Here is a 15,402-nt window from a genome sequence, read left to right on the forward strand (position 1 = left end):
ATCTGCGGAGAACATTTTCAACACTTTTCATCAAGTCCTTCCAGTTGCAGAGTTCGCTGGTGCTAAGCTAGCGCAAGTCAACAGTATCTGCTAGCCTGCCATTAAAAGCAGTCTTACACACTCCACAGTACACCTGAGGCAAATAAATTATAACGCCAGACTATCGATGTAAATGTCTGTTGATAAAATAATGTTAGAAATAAAACTACCCTTGCATCTCAATGATCGCATTATATTTCGTCCAAATTTGAATTGTTATTTGTGGAATAAGGCAGGCCTGCATGGTTCTTTCGGTGAATGATTGTAAAGATTTACAAAGAATATGTTTACAGCATTTATTTTTTAACTGGGACGTTTTGGGACCAATTGGTGGGAATTGCTGTAGACAAAGTAATGTTACACAGTAGTCTGGCTACTGAATTTCAAAACTCCGCACCAAAATGATTTATTATTTTTATTGGCTGCCAGCACGTGCACTTAATTCCCTGGCCTCATGGCTGCAACTTGCGCTCTCTCTTCATCTACTCTATAACATAAAAAGGGGACAAAGAGGTTGTATTTTTTGTAATTAACCTTTGGTTAAGTATTTCAACCCCAGACTGTGGTGTCCCTCTGCTGTGATGCCACCCCGTTGTCTCTCGACTGGAGACTTTCATACAGTGGTTTGACTACAGCAAGTTCACAAACTGAACTAATTTAACTTAAACATTCAGCTGAGAAGTGTAACTCTATTTTTGTTGCCCTAGAGAGAAACAAAGGAGATACACGGACACGTTATTCATTTTGCGTATATGCATGTATGTGTGTGCATTTACAAGTCCTTGCTAGGCAAAGACCTGGTGTACCTAAGCTCACTGGTCACAATAGCCTCACCCACCCGTAGCCTTCGCTCAAGCAGTTACATCTCCTTGGTCACCCCAAAATCCCATACTTCCTTTTGCCGCCACTGCTGCGAATGACTGGAACAAACTACAAAAAACCCTGAAACTCAAAGCCCTTATCCCACTAACTGCCTTCATATCACGTCTGTCTGAGCTCCTGTCCGATCACTGCACATGCTAACTGTTAATCTTTCATTCATCTTTCATCCACTGTTTTGAACACCCTTACCCTGTTATCCTTGTCACGGCCAATTGCATATTTGCACAGATGCACGTCTTCATTGCTATCATATTCTGTTCTCGCTCTTTTGCACCGTTCATCTGCCCTGATATGCTCAACTGTTTTTCTCTTCTTCCCACCCTTGTATCACACAATTTTAGTAAACTCTACTGATCTACATCACTATCTAGACCACAATTCTGCACTAACTGTATATCAACTCTTTACCACATTTCAGCATTTTATATAATATGTCAATTCATATTTACTTTGACTCTTTCAACATTTATAGTCTGTCTTTTCATACTTATTGTGTTATCACTGACCTACATCACTAACTTGATCACAACTTGCCCTAACTGTATCTTCACTACATGCCAGCAGTGTTATAGACTGTCTAATCATGTATATTTGCGTTGTTATTACCTTATTACTTTCGCATATCCTCCGACTTACTTACACCTCACTTTGCGCCGGCTTTGTAATGCCTACCTAATCTGCACTTTATGTAGCTAATTGTATTCTGTTTTCTTGTATTTTATTGTATGTGAAACCGTATGTTGTCTTGCACGCTTATGCTTTTCTTGGCCAGGTTGTCGTTGCAAATGAGAACCTGTTCTCAACGGCCTACCTGGTTAAATAAAGGTTAAATAAAAAATAAAAAAAATAACATTTTAAAAAGGGTTTCATTTAGAACCATGCTGGATATCAATTTGTGAGTGTGCACTGGAAAAGTCTGGGAAGAGAGTATTGACATATTGATGTGTGAGTTAAGTTGAGAGTGCATCATGGGAAAATCGTAGCCACATCCTGTTTACATGTGAATCAATACTGTTACAAGTGTAAATGGTGAGAAACGTCCAGGTCACGCTGGGGAGGAGGAATCCTAGAATCGGCTGGATATAGCAGCAGAGAGAAGGTGAGAATGTGTGTAAGTGGATGGTGTTGTAGATTCATAAAAAGATATGGATCCCAAGCACTCTGTGATGTGATACAAGATAACTTTAAAAACATAAAACAACGGCGTGCCTGGTGAGCTGGCTGACAGGCCAGAGAGTGTGGAGAGGAAAATTATTGCCGTAATATACAGGCTTGTGAGAAAGCTTTATGAGAATAAAACCCATCAACTTTTTATCACCAAATTTCAGAGGCGACATCAGCCTTTCTAATTAAGTGCTAAAAAACACGGACAACCTCTGCGGGTGTCTGAAAATGGTTCAATAACTGTAAGTAACAGGCTTTTCAGTGTGCTGTCAATTCAGGTAAAAAATAAGTTCTCACTTTAATATTCTGTCAAAGAACGCTTTGCTGAGCACGCACGTTTTTTTTTTTTTTTTTTTTTTTTTTTTAACATTCACATTATACAACACCTGTGAGCCCAACAGATTTCTGCTTCTGTATAAGAAACTGTATCAGAGGATTTGGGATTACAGTGCCTTGCTTAGAGGGTACCCTGTGGAATTTTCATTAAAATGTTTTGTTTTGCTTTCAACCTTTCTCATCAAAATTCACTTTGTGTATCACTGAGACCTAACAAACAAAATGAATCCTCCACCCACGAACTGGCCTTCGCTTGCACCGTAAACAGTCACCGCAGCTCTGTCCGATGAAATAAAGCAACGCATACTCATGAACGGGTTCGTATGATATCGTACGGAAACTTATGGATGCCAAATTCATATGATATCCGCATGATAACAATTACGGCAACTGCCGGCTTGTCACATTTACAACCGGTCAAATGACAGTTAAGTTTAGCGGTCTTTACAGTTAAATTTAGCCGAGAAAAGGTGACTGTGAGCCTTAGTTGCAACAGTTATAAGAACGCATCGCACGTGGATAGAGCTTCAGGTATGACTGACTGATTACCTAACATACTAACAACCGACTTTAGTTCCAATTCCTGTTGTTGTGGTTACGAGCAAAGATGCATCACAGACAAACGCTTGATTGATTGCAACTGTGCCAAATTAAAGGAAATTACTGCAAAAAATAGACTAGAAAGCCATATCAATCATTATTCAGCTTTTTTGCTGAATCAGATAGTTTCATTGAGCAATACAGTGACCTTCCTATGACTGATTGCACTGAATAATAGCTGAAATATGTACTGTAACCTATAATATATAAGTCAAATCCTGGTCTCCCCTATACGGATGCTCTACACCATCACTTCTTCACTGAATTAACTGCCTGAAACAAGCGACAATGTATCCCCTTATAATATCTAGTATATACCCCTGCCCGCCCCCCCCAGCTAATACCACTGTTCTAAATTTGTGTGATCCTGATCCGTACATCACTAGGATTAGCGTTCTCCATCACTTGTGTGTGTGTTCGAAAGAACAAGCTGGGATGGTACCATGCCATCAATTAGTCATGTAAATGTCATCTTCGTTATTTAGACTGGGTTATGATACCTCTATTCTGAGCGGCGAGGTTTAAATGAAAGCTTAAAATGAAATGAGAGGATTGGGGAATCTCATCTGATGGTATCCACACAGCTGCGGATACAATATTAAACAGAGACCTCCGGGGCATGACGGCTATCTGATTAGCAATAAAAACCACTTGAACAATATGAAACGGCGCTAATTGGGATGAGAAAGAGAATGAGGCAAGGCAGGAGAGGAGACACAATGAGAAAGGTAAGAAACGGCCAATGAAATGTGGCCAGTTTGCATTATACTTCCTTTATTACCTCTAGTTTCATTTTACTCAAAAAACAATATGCTGCTCCTGCTCTCTCTGCTGCTCCGGACGCTTCGCCATCAATTGTTTTTTTTGACTGAATTGTTCTCGGGTTGAACTGTGCTCTTACGGTGGCAAAGATTGTCTAACTGTTCCCCTATTTCTACAGAGATGAAAAAAATGAAATGATCGAAAGGCCTATATTTCAACACAGATGCATTTTCTCTTGGCCCAGAATGGAATGAGTCTATCTGTGGCCCTCACAGAAAATGTAATCACAGTTCACAAAAAAAAAAAAAAGAAAGTGGCCAACTTTGGCTCTGGGGGATGTCGAACTCGGGATGAAGGCAGATTCGATAGAGCGTCACACCTCCTAAAAATCTAAGCGCCGTCAGTGCTCGGCATCAGCACAGTATTTTCTCAGTGCCTCCTCTCAGGCCTTTGATATGCTTTAACAAATGTTAATAGAATACAGAGTGCCGAGGGTAGAGTTTAGGAATTACAAATTGCTGATCTTATTCACAGGCATCCTTAAGGGACTTTTTAGACTCCCAACACCTTGACACATTCCCTTGAGGACTCAAACGGGAAGGAATGAGAATTGTGCAAGAATGTAAATTGACTGGAAGGAGAGGCTGCCAAGTGAATCCGCAGATGGTTGTGTCGAACTGGCAAAGGATGGTGGGGAGGTATGGGGTGGCACTTGGCTTTCTTTGGCACACTGCAAGCATCTGGCACTGGTGGCACAGGAAAAAACATGCATCCCCACAACAACACTTCCACCCTCATCACTGTCGAGAACCCCGCCTCCCTCTATATTCGGTTTATCTCACCGCCCAGCTTTGGGAAGACAATAGGGCTGTGAAAAATCAAGCCTTTGTGTCCTCTCGCTGCGGGGGCCTCTCTGTTTGTGCTATGAATGTGGATGGCTCAAGGTTTATGGTAATCTCATCCCAGGGCCGACAGTGTTATGCAGGACTGGGTGGTCACAGGCAAGTGAAGCACAAAGGAGAGTCGTAGCTGCAGTAAATTAGAGGTTTAGTTGATGATGGAAAGCTTACTCCTGCAGCGCAGCCTTCTCTTGAATGAACTGATGAAGTTGTACACAGTGAGCTCCCCAGTGGTAGCCTCTTCAGTGCCCATCTTGGACCTGCAGGCCCTGCTGGGTATAATGACAAAACTGTCTTCCTGGTGCTCAATTGTAGACCTTTTTTTTTTTTAAAATGGCTGTAATGTTCTTGTTGCCCAGTCTCAAATACACAAAAGGCAGGACATAAATTTGTGACTGACCTACAAGGGAATACGTGATTGAGAAATGGTTGAATGCAAAACAGTATTTACTCTGTAAAGTAAGTACTGTTCTTAAATACAATTTTGAGGTACTTGTTATTTACTTTAGTACTTTCATTTTATGCTTCAACTCCAAAAACATTGTAATATTTATTGTGCAGAATTTACAGACAGCTGTATCTACAAGTTAATTGGCAGACAAAGATTTTATTTTGAAAAACCACGATAACTTCGTAAAATAACATGCATTGTTGTAGATGAAACTAACCAACAGTAGCCTATATTTCAAAGCTACATTATGTAAGAATTTCTCCCATCTAGCGGTGAAATTGTATATGACAACCAACTGAATATTACTTTTTAGCCCCTCCCATTCCGAGGGCATTTTAACTCCTACAGTGGCCGTATTATTCCAAGTACGACTTCGTCCATTAGCGTTCCTTCCAGTGTAATAATAGTTTTAAGTTATTGTGATACCATTTCATTGCTAACATCAGCTATCAGGTTCCCAAACATATGCAAGCTAATGTTAGTAAAGTATCAGTGCTATCGTTATTTAAAGTGCTATCGGTATTCTGTATATTGTACAAGATAAATAGTGCAAGGCAATGTTTACAGCGTAGGAGAGAAGCAACGGAGGTTTGTGTTTTTAATATATTTCTCTGAGCAGTATGAACAATGTAAGTGAAACCGAAATTAGCTCTTAGCGTACAGAGTCATTTGAACTATGCCTGTTGATCACGCCTCTTGTACAGTAGAAATACAGAGCACTCCCCAGACTAATGTTCAATCTTAAAAGATTGAGCTTGGTCTGGTTATAGCCAGACTAGGTTTAAGGCACTTCCGCATTTGCAGCACTTCGCCGAATCGGATGCTTTGTCCATTAATATTTACAGTCAATTATTGTACTCCAAAAGGAGGTGTTCCTAAGATGTCTGTCTGACCGACCCATTGCATCCCCTGCTGTTTTATCAGTTAACTAGGGTTTATGTTCTTATCTACCCTAATGAGAAAGACACCAAACTATTTGATATTTAAGTCAAGTTATTGAGATGCACATTTTTCTCACTTTTGGTTTGTGCTAAGCTAATGATGCATTAGGCAAGGCTAATAACAAAGTATCTGTCTCTTAAACAAAGAGATGTAACTAGTATACATCTTCTCATGTAACTCCCATTACAAAATTTGCACATGTACCATGTGATTTAGTCCAAATGGCGGGGCTCGGTTTGCATAAACAGCTACTGTATGCAGGGAATGAATACATTTGTTATTTCCTGTGATATATCTACAGTGCACGTGCAAAAGTCTAAAATTGACATGTAGTTATAAAAAACTATCATTAGCATCCTCATGTGAGCCTACAAGGTTTAGCATTGGAAATGAATAAGCTGTAATAGTTGACTAAAAATGTCCATGATATCTTGTATCATCACATTTTGTATAGAGCCTGTACACAGACAAGTGTTGGCACTTTGGCAGTCATCTCATTAATGAGTTTAACGTATGAGACCAACAATCTGGCATCCATTTACCCCCTATGTGTACGTTCCTGCTAAGACCCAATCACTTGGCAGGGACCTGGCTTCCCAGCATCCAAAACCAGCCGCACAGCAATACATCGAACACACTGGCAAAGCACACAGCAGCATCTTATTTAAATTGGCGTGATAACCAATCCACACTTAACAAGGGCAAAACATGCTGGCTGACACACTCATTTTATAGTCAACAGTGTATCACAAGATTTAGATGAGATCTACACCCAAAGATTGTGCACTGTATCTGTTGAAGCCATTTCATTGGCAACCAGTGTGTGACGCTGAGGGTAGCCATAGTTTGATTACTGCGCACATCGAGGTTGGTTTACGAGGTGGAAACGTAAAAAAAGGATAACGTAAAATGTTTTTTGAGTAAGTGTGTTTTGAGAAGAGTTTTGTTAGCATGTAAAAATAAACAGATCGACAAATCCAACTTAAAGTTGTGGATTTTGGACAATTATTTGGGTGAAAATAGGAGTTTTTTCAAGCATGCCATCTACACCGGAGCCACGTGTACATTACCGACCAAAAATGAAATGTGTCAGCACAGTTTCTGTCTTCTTGCACTCATCTCTTGAAGTTACTGACACTCTTTAAAGTTAGCATACTGTACATGCAAGAAGAAAAGAGAAAAATAGCAGCTCTGCACAGACAGATGGCATGGATTGCTGGAGCACCGTCAGCACCAATATCTCACCCAATCTTCCCAAAAAGTTCAAAGCAATTGGATTTTTTTCTTCTTTATTTGATAGGAGAGCTTAGACATGAAAGGGGAGGGAGAGGGGGAAGGACATGCAGCCGCCGCGGCGAGGACTGACCCTTTGTACATGGGGCACACGCTCTACCAGGTGAGCTATTCAGGTGCCCCGCAATTGAATTTTTGATGGATTTGAGTAAATGAGCGTCCACAGAAAGTGAAACTTGTACAAACGGCTTCGAAAGGATCCGACCTATACCTGGTTTTACAGTTTTTTACAACTGCTTACACAAAAAATCTTTACATGTCACACGATTTTTGAAACCTCTCACTCAAAGAGCAAAACTACACACCAAATCTCCAAAACCATAAGCCATTTCTCAGCCTTTCACTCAGTTTGCAATAGCATAAAACACTTTTTTTTCAAAACACTACACCCAATTCTAAGACACAAACATTTAACAGGAAGTGACTTGCTTTCCTTTTCCAAACACAACCGATTAAAATGCTACACCTATTCACCAGGTCCCACACCCACTCCTCACTTCAAACACTAATTGCTTAACTGATAACTATGCAATCACTGCTATGGGCCTATAAGTAGATCAAAGGTCAGATTACCAGGTCGGATTTGTTTTGCACAGTGGATGCCAACAATAGAGAGAAGAGATAGCAAAGAGAGTAGGAGGGAGAGGCAGGGGACGACAACCAGGACAAGTTCAAGGAGGAAGAGTTGGAAGAAGAGGACAAGTTGGAAGAGGACTAGTTTTAATCTTAGTTTCTGTCCATACCCAAAAGGAAAATATACAAAGAGATATTGCTCTTTCTGTTAAAGCACAAGAGCTTATGGCACATGTGTCGCGGGCCAAATCCGGCCCCCTCGCAGATTATGATCCGGCCCGCATATCAATTTAGGTTCACAATACATTTTGGGCCACCTAGTTTTTGTCTCTTTTTCTGACTTTTTTTTTTTTTTTTGACGATTTGTAACTTTTTCCGACAATGTTGTCACTTTTGACGATTTTGGGCGCTTTTTTTCTATGATGGCTGAGGAACTTTTTCAGGACTTCTTTAGGACTTTATTACAACCAAACTGTAAGTGAGAAGACTATATGACACATGAAATAATACAGTCAAAGATAATAGACTTTTTTGATTAAATAAAAGCATATCAATAAAGTAAACATGTCTGGCCCTTGATGTGATTCTGATTTTTTTGTGTGGCCCTTAGTGAAGTTGAGTTGGACACCCTTGGCTTATGGGAATTGACATCAGATCCATCTCAATCCTACTATAGTATACACATAAAATGCACATACCGTACCTTGAATTGACTTTGTCCTCGTGGCAATGATATACAGTAGAAATAAAAATGTTTTTCCTTCTCTGACACTTTCTATCTTTAGCTGCTTTGCACTAAAACAAACTTTCTTAAATAAGAGTGACACTGCTGCAGAGATGTGTTGCCAACTGACAGTTGCCAGCAGATGCTGATACAAACAGTCATGAATTATAAAAAAAATACCTCCCTCTGCAGAGGGACAGGGCAAGCCAAGTTCAAATTTCTGTATCATCTGCTCTCCAGAAGAGTCTTCTGAGACACGGAGGATTATAGATCCAGTCCACACTCACGCTGCTGGGCCTCACTGCCAGCCGCTGTGCCGGGGAGGGGGTTTACAGAGGGGCTCAGAGAGACTCGGCCCGTTTCAAGAGCTTTCAGACAGAAGCACTGCGCTGGTTTATCCAGCAGGGGGGTGTTTAACCAGCTCATCACGCTTAGCTGTGCTAATGGGACTCATCGGCTGCCAGATGACCTGTCCTATGCTGCAGGCTGCCAGGATTAAAGGACAATTCCCGCTTCAGACCCTCTGATCTCTTGGATATTCATTGTATTCTGGTTGTTTTTGTGACTGTTGGATGACCTACAAATGTGAATGCTGTATATGCATATCTATTTGATTTTTTTCTGTAATGTAATGATTTTGTAAGTAGGCATGGGCCGGTTACCCGTTTCAAGGTATACCGTGGTTTGAAAAAGTCACGGTTTCAAAACCACTAACATTTTCCATCATACCGTTAGGTATGAGCTGTTTTTTTTATCAGTGGTCAAGGAAAGAAAGTGCAGTTTAGGAATCTGTGTCCCCACCAGTGTGCATTGTGTTTTTTTTTGTTTTTTTTACCCAGACATTTAAAAACTATTTTTTTTAAAGCTGTACTTGCAATACTGCAATACTGTGAAACCGTGAGCTTTTTGCTGAAGGTTATCATACCGTAACAATCTCATACCGGCCCATGCCTAATTGTAAAGTACTGTCGGGACAGGACTATATAAGCATTATGCTTTTGCCTACTCCTTGTCAAACTTAACCTTTTTTTTGTTTGTTCTTTGTTAAAATCGGATTGATTTGTCTATGTTTGCGTTTTTATCTTTGTGTTTTTATTTAGTTTTTGTCTTTTCTTCTTTGACAACATACTTTTGATTTGTTCGAGATAAATAAAAAAAATCTAATCAAAATCAAAGTGCTGTGATTTACTTTGCTGACCCCTTTCTCTCAACCTCTACTCCAGGGGCGTCAAACTCATATTAGTTCATGGGCCACATACCCCTAATTGGATCTCAAGTGGGCCAGACCATAAACATCTCCAGAAAGATCAGAAACTTTATCTGCGACAGAGTTTCTTGTTGCTTCTGCTCCGACAGCATTCTAAGGACATTGTAGGAAAAAAACTGGGAGAGAGGGGTAATATTCCGAGAGAAAAATTGTAAGACTAAAGTCGTATATATACGGAAAAAGAACTCTGATATTCTCTGAGATTAAAGATGTCAGTTTAGAATAGGAATTAATTACTTCTCTGCAATTTTCACACTTTGCAAAGTCATCCAGTGGGCCTGATTGGATCCTTTGGCGGGCAGGTTCTGGCCCACGGGCCGTATGTCTGACACACCTGCTCTACTCCTACATTTGATTCTTACATTTCCCAGAATTTCTATTGACTGTCCACAGAGAAAGTGCCTGAAATTATTTGCATTAGCTGTTGACGGCGGAAGATAAAATGCTAACAACTGCCGTGACAACAGAAGAGCTCACTTTCTCAGAAAATTAAAAGTGTCTTGTTTCTTAAAACACAAGTAAAACTCACACTGCAGACACTAGAAAGCCTCCGAAATCAATTCGCTCAGGCTAGTTTGCTTGAATTGAAGTGGAAAGCCTCCACTCATCATTCAGAGGAGCTACTGTCAACCAATCAGGGACCAGTGTTCCCACCACTTAAAGTAATCTTGACAGATAACAGTGAGGAGCATCATCCTGAATCATAGAACTATAAAAATGAAATGACTTGGTGCTTTGGAGTGTGTAAAGGTTTGTTTATATCTGTTTGGAGAAAAAATTACTTTGACTTTTTTTGATAGATTCAGAAAAGTTCCAGTTTGCTCTATGAACAAAACAAACCTGTTGAACCACATAAGTAACAACAGTCAATCTAGAGGTTCTTATGTGTTGCTGATGGTATCTCTGAAATAATAACAGAGCAGCTAAGGCCCGAGCGGAGCCCATTATTACCCACAAAGCATTTCACTACATCATCGACCCCGGTATTAAGAGTTCTTAGGTTCCAGGCTCTGCTGGATGACAGTTTGTGACGAATGTGGTTAAAACTGAGAGCGAAGTACATCCATTATTTCACTGTAAACAATACTTCGGCAATGATCTTCAAGACTCTGCTGTATTTTGTGTGTGAAGGATTTGCTCCACTATTGACTGAACTGCTTCAACATTCGAGGCGTGTGTTTTTGAAACAATATACCACACGCGCGCACGCACACACGCCGGCCTACCACAGCCTGGCCATGACCCTGTTTTAAATTACCACTTTCTGATGCAATTACATCCCTTGCTGCGGAGGGTGATGTTGGCTTTTTGTTTCACCACCATTTGTTTTCTCTGTGCGTTCTCGCCGGAGCATCCTGACAAAGACTCCACGACCTTGCCTCCCATTTAGACATCGCTACCCGACCGCGCAAAATCCAAATGCGCTGCTCTGAGGGGAAAGAAGAAAAAGAAAAAAAATCACAATTGAACCATTCCCTGCGGAAACCCGGGGAATAAGAACAGGAAATGAGATGTTCACTGATGTGCTGAAGGGTGTGTGTGCATGAATGTGGGTTGAGTGTGTGTGTGTGTGTGTGTGTGTGTGTACACATAGGTGATTTGTGTGCCTCTGTGTAAGTGTGTGCATGTGTGTGGCAGGCAGAAGAATTAACTGATCAACATCTTTTTTACTCTACTCTTCTCGCCTGCCGTGTAGTGTGGACACTGTAATATCACACGTTGGGAGAAAAAGCTGCCGGAGAACTGCTTCCTTCAGCACTTGTTCCAAGTTACTAAAATAAAAATGGAAAAGTTTGCTTCACTTCCCAGAGACTCTCTCAGTACACACTCTTTGCCTGCCACTTCACAGGAGCAGAAATACCTCCATGACTGGAACTACTTCGCCTGCCACTTTCAGAACCGCCGAGGTGGGAATTTACAAAGGGTTGTGAATTGTTTTATCTGAATCTCCTCATATGTAAGGCGCCAAATGTTTGTCATTTATGAGATGACATGTGAAGTTACATAACGATTTTAGCATTAAATCAAAAGAGAACTGTTGCCAGCATTACTAACAATAGGCATAATTATCTGCTCTTTGGTTTCATTTAGTCCGGTGTGAGCTGTTTAGGCCAATTTAATCAGTGTGGGCAGATGGCAGATCAGCAAATTGCATATAAAGCCAGCTAATGCTAAAACCCACAGACAGAAAATAGATAAATGAATTGTAATAATGACTATCAGTAGCCTACTTTATTCATTTGCTTCTTTTGTCACTTCCGCCACCGCCTTCGGTGTCCTCACTTCACCCACTGCGGCGATGCGATGTCTCCTGCCTGCTAATAACACGACCAAGGTGTGAAATCAACACAGAACTGCAGCATCTGTTGGCAGCCTCGAGGTACTGCGCTAATAAACCCATTTAACTAATGCCTTGGTTGGAAAGAAAATGCTTTCATGGCAACTTTAAATTTGTCGTTAAAATGCCTAAAAAAGTTGCTACGGAAGAGGATTAGGGCCACATGTGAAAAATGTATTTGTGTTCTGAGTTTATAGTCAGAACTATGACTTTAATCTTAGAGTTATGACTTCTTTTAAGTCTAAAAATGTTTTTTTTTTTTTAAATAAAAGTCAGAATTCTGAGGTAAAAGTCAGAATTCTTACTTTATTCTCAGAATTCTTACTTTATTCTCAGAATTCCTACTTTATTCTCAGAATTCTTACTTTATTCTCAGAATTCTTACTTTATTCTCAGAATTCTTACTTTATTCTCAGAATTCCTAATTTATTCTCAGAATTCCTACTTTATTCTCAGAATTCCTACTTTATTCTCAGAATTCTGACTTTAATCTCAGAATTCTTACTTCATTCTCAGAATTCAATACATTTTTTCACATGTGGCCCTAATCCTGTTCCGTAAATTGCTTATTGGGTAGCCATCAATGCACTGTCTCAAAAATCCACTGAAACCCCTGTTAAAGGCACAATCTGCAAGTAAATAACAAGTACATACCATTTCCTTCAAACTAAATGACAAAACACATCGTCGTCTTTGCCTTCCAAAATATATGTTAGTCATTTACACAGCTCGCATTACAAAAAATGATTAATGTGAATCTGATCTGCCCCTGCTTTGTTTATGGTTTAAAATAGGAAAGCTTATGGTGGGGGTTGGAAGAGAACAACAACTGTTGGTAGGAAACAGGAAATGAATAGCAGTCTCCCATGCCCGAGTCACACGCTTTGTTGACTAATCCATCCACTCAGACTTCCTCCCGACAAGGCTTAGGGGCTCTCTGACAACGTCACGCTACTTGAGCCTTTGTCACTGACAAACAAGAGTCATAATTCACATGGTCACTAGAGGTCCTTGTAAACTTGAACAGAGCTGTAGACATTGAACATGGTTTTAGGCATCTGAATAAACAAACCGATGCGGTAGCTTTTTCATGTTAGGACACTCACAAAAATTTACATTGTACAATAAAAAAATAAGCAATTTTCCACATATCATTTTAAATATTGGCCTGTTTTACTCTTTTTGTGACATTTCTGATGTAAAACACCAAACAAAACAACTATAAAAGCAACATTGACAACATGCTTGTTAGTGCATTATAAAACTAGTTCGACAGTGATAGTAGTATCTTATCCTGTGTTTTTTTAAGTATATGGAACACACACTATTTGGTTATAGGCCTTCCTTCCATTTCTGGCCAGTTTTCTCGTTTGGTGGTGTATTTTTCTCATATCCAGCCGCCACAGTAGAATTTCTAAAACATAAATGGCAAACGTCAGTCACTCAGAATCAAAGAGCCGAGGGCTTATTTCTAATCTTACAATTCTGCACCGACATTCAATAATCAAACAGAGAGAAATCCATCATAGAAAGGCGCACAGAGACTAATTTCTCCACCAACAGTTGCCCCTAGAGAGCCACATGTTGTGTATGGAGTAAAAGGAAAGACACATCTGTGGTCTGTTACAGTATTACCACTGATACTGTACGCACAATAGAAACGGCTACATTCGAGAAACTTGTGGATTCATGTTTATCTAAAAAAATATCTGATTTTTCACTTATTAAATTATTGGTAATGAGGCAGATTGACAGATACTGAAGGTAGACAAAAGCATTCATTGTGATGAAGTAAACAAAGAATAAAAAATAAATAAATCAACTACTTATTTCACACTACAATACAACGTATGTGAATGTGGAGGTTAATTCTTGAGCTTGGAAACACATGTACCGGGATAACAAAACAACAACTCAAGGTTCAATTACTAAAATATTCCCAAAGCTTTCAGTCGTAAGTGAACCTCAAGTTTAGAATGACCACAGTACAATAATGGGGTTTAAAGGGCAGGTTCACCCAAATCACACCCAAAAAACATGCTCTGCCATTTTCTCCTAGCAATATGGTTTTAGTTTTAAGGTTATCAGACAGAAAGTACCAGCGTGAAGTTTGTGAATGAATGTATAGTGAGGGAGTGAGTCACTGTTTTTGCTGCAGTCTGAGCGGTGAAGATATCGAAACACGAGCAAAGAAAACTCCTGCATGGCTGGGTACAGCTGGGAGTCCTTTGGATTGGGACTTCTTTATTTTTGTGGCTGAACTGACCTTTTAGATTCTGTACTGCCTATAATCTGGATCCCCTCAGTGCTGAGCAGAGCATTTTAATTTATTTGGCTTCAGATGAGCTTTGACTGTAAACTCACGGATCATAGGGCTAATAATGTATTATGTGTCCGCTGATTTTGGGGAGTGGCAGACAGGAGGGTTGTTTGTTACTAGTCTGTGTATTGTGTGCAGTCAAGGATTCTGTCTGGATACTGTATGTGACTTTTTGGAGTATGCATGCGTACTACTTGTGTGTTTATGTGTGTGAGTGCACATGGGGGTGGAATCACAAAACCACGTTACAGCTGTCACAAGCAGAGCTGAAATTGGATTAGTGTCACCTGTGATAAGGCAAAGGGGCGAAAGCGGGAAAAGGAGAAAATTGGAAGAAAGGAAACGGCTATTTCACTACCACTACCTCCCTTTGCACCTCCACCGCCCACAATAATTTCATTTCAAATTCCGAGGCACCGAATGCATAACCGCACTGGCATGCCGTTATGGAGCCGGCTGCAGTTAATGGAATATTTAAATGCAGACTGCGGAACCCTGAATTTCCTTTCTTTTCCGAACAGCGTGCAACCCCCTCCCTCTTCTACCTTTCTCCTATCTCTCATTCTAGAATTGCCTTTGTTAGGATTTGACACTATTTTTACACCTCCGAGAGCAATGTATTTCCATCTGCTGCAGTTGAAAGGGCCTGCAGAGACACAGAGTGAATGAGAGCAGCTTTTGGTCAGGTGCTATTAGCTTCAACCGATCCACGCCACATAGAAATCAATGCAAAAGGAGTGACAACAGACAACCCTACATCACAGACTTTTTAAACGGCGGTGAAAGATTCAATTAAGCTAATGCAGAGAGAG

General features: G+C 40.3%; 1 protein-coding gene across 1 annotated transcript in view; it reads left to right on the forward strand.

Moving 5' to 3' along the window:
* The first annotated feature begins 3,633 nt into the window (after positions 1-3,633).
* LOC120562193 (soluble guanylate cyclase 88E-like) overlaps positions 3,634-15,402 on the forward strand; it is a 34,994-nt gene continuing 23,225 nt past the window's right edge. Inside the window, exon 1 of the mRNA XM_039805766.1 lies at positions 3,634-3,749. Coding sequence (XP_039661700.1) covers positions 3,702-3,749 — 48 coding nt within the window. The 5' untranslated portion in view covers positions 3,634-3,701. The remainder of the gene's footprint in view (positions 3,750-15,402) is intronic.

Source organism: Perca fluviatilis, chromosome 7 (assembly GCF_010015445.1).
Source record: "Perca fluviatilis chromosome 7, GENO_Pfluv_1.0, whole genome shotgun sequence".
In the NCBI taxonomy this organism is placed as follows: domain Eukaryota; kingdom Metazoa; phylum Chordata; class Actinopteri; order Perciformes; family Percidae; genus Perca; species Perca fluviatilis.